Source organism: Manihot esculenta, chromosome 10 (genome assembly GCF_001659605.2).
Source record: "Manihot esculenta cultivar AM560-2 chromosome 10, M.esculenta_v8, whole genome shotgun sequence".
NCBI classification, from domain to species: domain Eukaryota; kingdom Viridiplantae; phylum Streptophyta; class Magnoliopsida; order Malpighiales; family Euphorbiaceae; genus Manihot; species Manihot esculenta.
The window spans coordinates 27,029,706-27,039,692 of record NC_035170.2 but is presented as its reverse complement, the minus strand read 5'-3'; the positions used below and the strand labels follow the sequence as shown (position 1 = coordinate 27,039,692).

General features: G+C 33.9%; 1 protein-coding gene across 1 annotated transcript; it reads right to left on the bottom strand.

Annotated features, from left to right (window-relative positions):
* Nucleotides 1-6,127, bottom strand: LOC110624291. The gene is made up of 6 exons (XM_043960717.1): nt 5,918-6,127; nt 3,735-5,648; nt 2,118-3,476; nt 1,628-2,018; nt 869-1,335; nt 1-768 (listed from the first exon to the last, which is right to left on the bottom strand). Exons 1-6 carry the CDS (start codon nt 6,125-6,127, stop codon nt 1-3), a joined length of 5,109 nt encoding a protein of 1,702 aa, XP_043816652.1.
* Nucleotides 6,128-9,987: the final 3,860 nt, after the last annotated feature.

Below are 9,987 nucleotides of genomic sequence, written 5' to 3'. Positions count from 1 at the left end.
TTATAAGCCAAAACCTTTCACAAAAGGATGTTGCAAAAGCTCAGCAGCAGATGGACGATCATCTGGATTAACTTTCAAGCACTTCATGATAAAATCTCGTGAATGCTCTGATGGAAGATCAGGGAGATCTAGCAATTTCCCACTTTCCATCACGTGTGGAGGTTTCCTTGTTAACATCTCCAAGACTGTGCAACCAAGGCTCCAAATATCAGCTTTAAATCCATATTGATTGCCCGATTTAGCAACCTCAGGAGCCATCCAACCTCGTGTGCCACAGTAAGAAGACTTCATAAGAGTGTTTAATTCCATCACTTTTGCCAATCCAAAATCTGCAATTTTTATGCGACCTTTTTCATTCACTAATATATTTGCACATTTGATGTCTCTATGAGCAACATTTCGCTCATGGAGATACTTTAGACCTTGCAGTATCTGCTTGGTGTAGTGTGAAACCTGGGAATCTTCTAATTTAAAATTTTCATGCACACGTTGGAGGGAACCTGTAGTTACAAGCTCCAGAAAAATATAGAGATTCCGTTCACGCTTCTCCATGCTATAGTATTTGACTATATTTGGATGTCTTAACTGACATAATAAGCGAATTTCATCATAAATTTGCTCAATGTTTGCCTCAGGTTCAATCTTTATTTCTTTTATGGCAAAAAAGAAACCACCAGGAGCATATCCTTCAAACACTTTTCCAAATTTTCCCTCTCCGAGACGCTTACCCTTTTTCCACTCCGGAATATTAAGATTTTGTAAATTGACCTGCCAGTATTTAACATAGTTACAGTTTAATAGATCAAGATTTGGAGATTTGATGAGAATGGAAAAGTAAAGGGAAACAGTAGTTATACTAGAGTAACACAAAGTACCTGTACGTCAGGGGATCACTTTCATCATCTTGGGGCATCAAAGGATCATTTTGCTTGTCGTCAAGATTCTCATCAGAATTAAATTCAAGTTCTATGCTTCCTTTTAGAACTAGGTTAAGGTCATCAGGCTCTATTCCATTATCAGAAAGCTGTTGGAAGATTGATTTTCCAAAAACACTATCAAAGCCATTTTTGAAAAAGCGTATCTGTTCTGATATTGACTTGATAAATTCATTCTGAATTTGATCATCATCGGGAAATGGTTCCTTATTGGCCTTGTTATTGTAAAAAGATGGATCTGCATCCCTTACGTCTTCTACAGAAATATACTTTCCAGCCAGTTGCAAAAGAAAGACACGATGAAGAGCAACACCTACGTGTACTTCATGCACCAATGCCAATGCAATCGCCTTACCACAATTTTCAAAACAATCCCAGTGTAATGGGTGTGGCTCCAATTCTGCATTGTATTAAAGGAAAGAAAATCTATAGTTCTTACATATAACACACCTATTAAGATTTAATTTGAATTAAAATTGATACTAAAGAAAAGTTCTATAATTGAGGGAGCACAGCAAGGTGGTTTTATGAGATCTTATGATTCGAGAAAATGAAAGCCTATCCTGGAAAGAAAATATGAATTTGTAGCAAAACATTATAAATCAGTCATTCTGAATTTAAAAAAACAAAACAAGTACAGCAATAATTATGGATGGTAATTCAGGAAAATATAAAAAAAGGTGCGATCTTACCAGGATTAGGATATAATTTTGTAGGATCATTTGGGCACGCCAGGAAAAGAAGATTTTGTGGTTTGAGTAGAATTTGGCACAACTTGCATAACCAATCCTGCAATACTTGAGGATCTGTAAGATCCTTCTTTTTGAATTTCTTATACAGCTTTACGTCTAGATTTTTAGACCAGCGAATAAGAGGATTATAGAGCTCTTCGTCGTGTAATTTTTCGTCAGGGATCATCTTCATCATGAGTAAATGTATCATGGATTCAGAATCAAGCACATCACTGTGCTCAAAAAGCCAATCATAATCATCTTTCCTTGTAATGTTTTTAATCATCAGTTGCAGTGAATTCTTATGATCCTCTAATACCTGCCGAAATTTATCTTTGCCACCCTTCACCAGCTGAGAAATGTTTTTCAAATTAATAAAAATTTAAAATGTAAAAATATTATATACTAAATATATAATATTTTATTTTATATCATTGATATCCTCTAATACCTGCCGAACTACATCTTTGGTGACCTCCTCCAGCTGAGACATGCTGTTCAATTCATTCAGAATGGCGAGATACAAAAATGAAATTGAACGCATAGCATCATTAAATTTCAATGCATCAGTATATTTCAATACTTGTAATACAACTGGCAGACGACTAATATGATCCTCCATCTTCTTCAGCAGGTCTTTGAATCCAACTTTAATTGCTGCAGTCGAGACCAGAACTATAAAAATTTTCGTATGCTTATAATCCTCATTATCAACCTTATGCTCATCATCCTCATTATCAACATCATCATCATCTTCATCGGTCTCATCATTCTCATAATTATCAACCTTATGCTCATCATCCTCATCATCTTCATCTGTCTCATCATCCTCAATATCAACATCATCATCTTCATCGGCTTCTGCCAGATCGACAATTGCTTTACATAATACCCGTGAAAATGTCTGGAAGTCACGAAATTGAATTTTCAATAACTGAACGTGTGCGCCCGGGTAGAATGTCTGGCTCAATCCATTTAATAAGGCTACGAACGACTCGTTAAAAAATTCTACAATTTCGAGCATTGTGCGTAGACCATAATTGAAATGTATCTCATAATTACCTATTTCCAACAATTTTCTTAGAGTAGTCCGGCATGACTGATACACAGGATCTTCAGCAGAAACTTCCCTGAGCAGATTACAAAATTCTAACACTAAAGATGCTTTTTCATCACCAAGAAAATCATCTGCACTCATCAGTATGAGGTCCATGGAAAACCTTATCAGAAAATCAGCATAGTATTTGTTACCTTCGGTTGGTGAGTTGTAAAGCATAATCATAGTCGCAGGGACAGAATACAAACTAAGAATCTCCAAATCCTCTTCTTTTGAGAGCATAAACGCCTCGAGATAGGTCTTGTAATCATGATCCGAGACATCTTGATCTTCGGAGACAGATTCCCCTTGGCACATGCGGCAAAAGTTTGAACTCATTTTGTGAATCTTTTGGAGAAGTGCTGATGATTCGTCCGAGTCGTTCCACCTGAGTTCTACCTTCAACTCCAGCGAAGCTTCGTTTTCAATTGAGCAGTCTTCGAGTGTGTGAAGACACTGATCGAGTTGCTTCCCATTGTGGAATAATTTCTGCTCTGTAACTGGGATTCTAGCTGCCACTAGAATTTTCTCATGGATAGACTTTATTGAATCATTAGAATCTGCATGGATTTCTATCGTTGGATCTTCCGAATTCATCATCTTCACGAATAATTTGACAGGTTTAGGTTCCATAATTTTCTCTCGATGAGAGGTTTTCAATGGCTTTTCAGCAGGATAAACAAAACGGTAACAATCAAAGTTTGCAGTAATATACTGGGCAATCAGAGATATCTTTATTGATTATAGAGTAGGTATTTATACATACAAGTGAGACTTGGTTAACAAGTATTTGAAATCTATACAAACTAGGAAACCGAAATCTATACAAATTAGTAAAATAGAATCCTAATCCTTATCAGTATAGTCTCAATCCTAATCCTTATCACTTATCAGTATAGTCTCAATCCTAATCCTTATCACTTATCAGTATAGTCTCAATCATAATCCTTATAACGCCCCCGCAAGCTGTACCGGAGGGGCAGCAAAGTACAGCTTGTCTCGAAAGAATTGAAAACGAGATTTTGGTAGTGGTTTAGTCAGTACATCAGCAATTTGATGATCAGTCCCAATGTAACGAACAAAGAGGTGCTTGTTTTTGACCAAATCTCTAACAAAATGAAAATCTATCTCCATATGCTTTGTTCTTGAATGGAAAATCGGATTAGCAGTCATATAGGTGGCACTTAAGTTATCACTCCAGATGATTGGTGCAGTGGATAATGAAATTCCAACTTCATTCAGTAATGACTTTAACCATACCATTTCAGAAGCTACTGAAGCAATGGCTCGATACTCGGCTTCGGTGGAGGACCGAGATACAGACTTTTGTTTTCGGGAAACCCATGAAATCAATGACTTGCCGAAGTAGATGGCGAAACCTGTGGTGGATTTTCTGTCATCAATAGAACCACCCCAATCTGCATCACAATATCCTTGAAGAATTGGTTGAGTACTTTTCGAAAAGAAGAGGCCAAACTCTGATGTAGTTTTCACATAGCGCAGAATCCGCTTTACTGCCATCCAATGTTTAGTGGTAGGAGAATGCATAAATTGGGCTACCTTGTTCACCGAGTAAGCGAGGTCTGGACGTGTGAAAGTAAGATATTGAAGTGCTCCTACAACACTTCGATATAAGGTTTGATCATGGAATGGAGCACCACTTGTTAAGGAGAGCTTTGCTTTAGCATTTGATGGAGTATTGACCGGGCTACATTCTGCCATTTGCGTTCGATGGAGTAAATCTGAAATATACTTCTTTTGATTCAAGTACAAACCATTCTTATTCCATGTTGCTTGTATGCCCAAAAAATAGGAGAGGCGTCCCATTGGCTTGATTGCAAACTGCTGCTTAAGATTGGATAGTAAGGATTCGGCCAAGGAGTGATTATTACCAATGATTAAAATGTCATCCACGTAGACAAGGCAAAATAATTTTGAGGATCCAGCCGTATAGAAGAAAAGAGAGGTATCGGTTTTGGAGCCCTTGAACTCGAAGTGAAGTAAAGCATCAGTCAATCGTTGATTCCACATACGTGGAGATTGTTTTAAACCATATAAAGAACGCTTTAGATGACAAACATGATTCGGCTTATGAGGATCAATGAAGCCTTGTGGTTGGATCATAAAGACATCTTCGTCGAGATTGCCATGAAGAAAGGCGTTAGAAATATCCATTTGGTCAACAAACCAGTCATGTTGTAGAGCCAAAGCTAACATCAATCGAATGGTAGATGGCTTGACAACCGGGCTGTAGGTGTCATCAAAATCAATTCCAGGCCTCTGATGGTAACCCTTTGCTACTAAGCGTGCTTTGTACCGATCAACAGAACCATCGGTTTTTAACTTGGTGCGATAAACCCACTTGCACCCAATGACATTTTGAGTTGGAGTTGGTGGAACAAGTTGCCAAGTACCATTCGAAATGAGTGCATTATACTCCTCTTGCATTGCCAATCGCCATCTAGAGTCCTTGCTTGCTTGAGTGAAAGTAGTTGGTGTTGAGGTAGAATCAACCGAAACAGCCAAGGAGAAAGGTTGTCTCGGTTTAAGGTTCCCAGTTTGATTTCTGGTGACCATATGATGGCGTCGGGTAGTAACTGGTTCAGGAGAGGCAGCTTCGACAAGACCAACAGGTAGTGACTCAACCAATTGTAGAGGTGGAGGACTAGATTCAGCTGCTAGGGAAGTCTCGGCAGTTTCTTGAGACGGTGTAGGCGGTTGTGAATGGGCAGCCAAATGTAAATCCGTACCATTGGGAAGTACCTCCTGAATTGGGTATTGAACCCGCTCTTGGATAGCAGCCGTAGGTAAGGAAAAAACCGGTGCAGAAGCTGATGGTGAAGGGACAGTGGTACAAGTTGCTGATTGACCAATGAATGGGAAAACCTGTTCATCAAAGACAACGTGACGTGAGATAAATAATTTGGAAGAAGACATATCAAGACAAATGTAACCTTTATGTTGTCTACTATAGCCAAGAAAAACACAAGGTTTAGAACGGGGTTCTAATTTATTTTTGGTATATGGACGTAACCAAGGGTAACACAAACAACCAAAAACTCTATGACTTTTGAAGTTTGGCCGAACATGAAAAGTATCTCAAAGGGTGATTTGTGATTAAGATGTGGTGTAGGCAATCGGTTTATGGTATAAACAGCAGTAGCAAAAGCATTTGTCCAATATTTGTGTGGTACGCCGGAATGAGCGAGGAGAGCTCTTCCTGTTTCAACAATATGCCGATGCTTTCTCTCAGCGCATCCATTTTGCTCCGGTGTGTATGGACAAGAGATTCTCTGAGATATACCATTATCACGAAGATAACTTGTCAACGCTTGAAATTCGCCACCCCAGTCTGCCTGAAACATCTTAATAGAACGATCAAAGTATTTTTCCACTATTATGCGAAATTGCTGGAATATTGATAGAACTTCAGATTTATGTTGCAAAAAATAAATCCAAGTATATTTGGAATAATGATCATAAAAAATAACATAATATCTGAAATTGTCAGCGGAAGAAACCGGAGCTGGGCCCCATAAGTCAGAACAAATTAACTCCAAAGGTGCTTTTGCCTTAAATTCAGAATTAACAAAAAGGAAGCTTATGACTCTTAGACACTGAACAAGCAGAACATAAAGATTTAGGTAACATAGATGATGAAATTAAACTTGACTCGACTGCCTTCCGAATGGTAGGAAAATTGGCATGTCCTAAACGAGCATGCCATGTAGTAAGAGACGCAGCATGGGCTTGAATATTGTTGAGTGTTGTGGCGGATAATGGATAAAGCCCCCCTTTACTCGGTCCTTTGTGCAGAATTTCCCTAGTTACCAAATCCTTTATATCAAAAAAGTCAGGGAAAAATTCGACAGATACACGGTTAGAAACACAAAAGGAATAAACTGACAAAAGATTTTGAATGGCATTAGGAACACAAAGAATATCACGTAGATTAAACTTGCGATGAGAAACATTAATGGAGGAATGACCAACATGAGAAATTGGGAGTTTGGAACCATTACCTAAAGCGACTTCCTCGGGACCAGTATATTCAGAGTGAATTGCTAGGTTATCCAAATCATTGGTCAGATGATGTGTAGTACCACTGTCCATTAACCACGGAGCTGAAGGGTGCACTCGGTTAGACGCCATATTGGCTGCTGGCCGAACTTGATTCTTGGTACTGCCATTATCAGTTTTGGGAGAAGGACATATGCGAGCCACATGGCCAAAACCATTACAATTATAACATTGAAGATTGGAATTGTCTTGAGGAAGTGAATTCAAACCTCCATAAGATTGTTGTCCACGACTATTACCAAAAGAGTATTGGTTCGAATAATTATTGTAAGAGAATGGATAATTATTCGAAGAATACCCTCTGCCAGAATTTTCAGAATAATAACCTCTGCCGGAGGAGTTCCTACCACGACCACGTCCTCGGCCTCGCCCTCTCCCTCGGGCATTGTACTGACTTTGTGAAAACTGGGCTGATGGAGCCACAACAGTAACTTTCTCGTCTTTCTTTAATCTGCGTTCTTCAGTCAACAAACGAGCATGTAATTCGTCAAAGTCGATTGTAGCATCACTTTGATCAAGCAAACGAACAAAACTGCTATAAGTTGGGCCAAGCCCATGACAAGCAAATTCAACCAAGTCTTCGTCAGAAACTGACTGTCCTAAAGCAGTCAATCGATCGGACAATAGTTTAATATTCGACATATACTCATCGATAGACAGAGAATCTCGTTGAAGATTATGAAGCTGTCCTCTTAACTCACGAATCTGAGCACGGTTTCCAGACGCATAAACCGTTTGAAGTTTTGTCCAGGCTTCATTGGCAGTTGTAAGTCCAACAATCTTAGAAAGAACTCGTTCGGATAGTGATGACGCTATCCAACTAAACACGAGCTGATCAGTGGTCTCCCATTGGCTGTAATTCGGGTTTGCTGTTCCATCCGAATTTATTTTTGCTGGAGGTGGAGTACTGAGATCAAGATGATGCTTCAAGCCGCAACCGCTAACCATGGGAAGAAATTGCGTCTTCTATAACAAGTAATTATCTGAGGTAAGCTTAATTGAGATTTGATGATTAAGCTGGGGTGAACTCGCAGAACTAGAACTAGAGCTTGACGCCATGATTAGAGATTCTGAGATCTGAAAAAAATAATAATAATAATAATGGTGTTTAAACCCTATTGGGCTCTGATACCATAATATACTGGGCAATCAGAGATATCTTTATTGATTATAGAGTAGGTATTTATACATACAAGTGTGACTTGATTAACAAGTATTTGAAATCTATACAAACTAGGAAACCGAAATCTATACAAATTAGGAAAATAGAATCCTAATCCTTATCAGTATAGTCTCAATCCTAATCCTTATCACTTATCAGTATAGTCTCAATCCTAATCCTTATCACTTATCAATATAGTCTCAATCATAATCCTTATCATGCAGGTCTGCGCACATGAGCAGAAATGGAAAAAGTATTATATGCACCTGCAGTACTAACTCGTCAAGCCGGACTGGCGCACCCACAAGTAATATAAAAGAATAATGAATAATTAATAATCTAGAAACTCTTTTGACTGTCGAAGCGTGTGAAGAGATATATAATTTTTTTATATTTAGATCCTAAACTTAAAATTTTGGATAATAAGTTAATTATTTTATTTTTACTTTAATTTTAATCTTTAGCTTGAATTAATTTTAACTAAAAATTATTTACGCGTAAAATTATTTTTTGAAAAATTTATTGAATAAATTTTTTTAATATTTACATTAATTTATATTTATATTTTAAATTTTAAATTTTGAATAATAGAATTAAATTTTTTAATTTATTAGAATTATACTAAATTTAATTTGAAAAATTTACGACAAATTATAATATAGTCTTTAAAATTTTATTTATTAATAAAATAATCATTTAAATATATTTTTTATTTCAACAATATCTTTTTTTAATTGCATCACTTATTTTTTATTCTCATTTATATATATATGGTAAATTAATAAAAATTTAAAATATAAAAAATATTATATATTAAAATATATAATATTATATTTTATATTATTGATATTCAATAAATTAATATATATCATAAATTTATTTATTATATAAGTGAGCAAAATAAAATATTAAATATTTCAAACAACTTATAAGAAATCTTATAAGTAGTTAAAAAATATAAGTTTTTATAAAAATTATAAAAAAGATAATTTTACATATTAAAATAATACAAAATATAGTTTTTCATATATTAAAAATGTATTTAATAAAATATTTTAATAAATGATATTTATATGTGATATTTTATATAATAAGAATTTATTTATAATAAATATTTATTTAATATAATATAATTAATATTACATATGTTAAATAATATAAAATAATTTTATTTTTAATATAAAATTTAAATTAAAATATTATATATTTATTAATATAAAAAATTTTAAAAAATATTATAATTTGTCATGAATTTTTTTGAACTCAATTTAATTTTTTGTTATAAAATTATAAATTAAAAAAATTTCATCTATTATTTTAAATTTTAAATTTTAAATATAAATATATATTAATATAAGCTGAACTTTTTATTGGAAGACATTTCAAGAAATAATCTTATGTGTTATAATATTTGGATTAAAAATTTTATAATAAAAATTAATTGAAAATAATGACTAAAACTAAAATAATATAAAAAATTAACTTTATTTTTTTAAAATTTTAAGTTTAGAATATAAATATGAAAATTAATAAATCTTAAACTTTTTTCTAATATCTCGATCTCATATTTTAAAAAGAAAATTTATTTTTTAAAAATAATTTAATTTTTTATTAAAAAAATATTTTTAATCAACTAATTTTTATAAATATTTTAAACATTAAAAAACACACACAAAAATAAAAAAACAGTATGTAAAACAGTGAGAAGCTGTCAGTAAATATGGATTAGAAAGGTGACAAATTAAAAAAAAATTAATTTTATTATAAAGGTGAAAAATTAAAAAAAATTTATTATAAAGGTGACAAATTAAAAAAATTATTTTAATATTAAAATTTAAAATTTTAAATACAAATATAAATGAAAATAAATATTTAAATGTTTATTTGATAGATTTTATTGAAATAAATGTAAAAAAATTTGACTTTATTATTTAAAATTTTAAGATAAAAATATAAATATAAAAAATAATAAATTTTTAATTT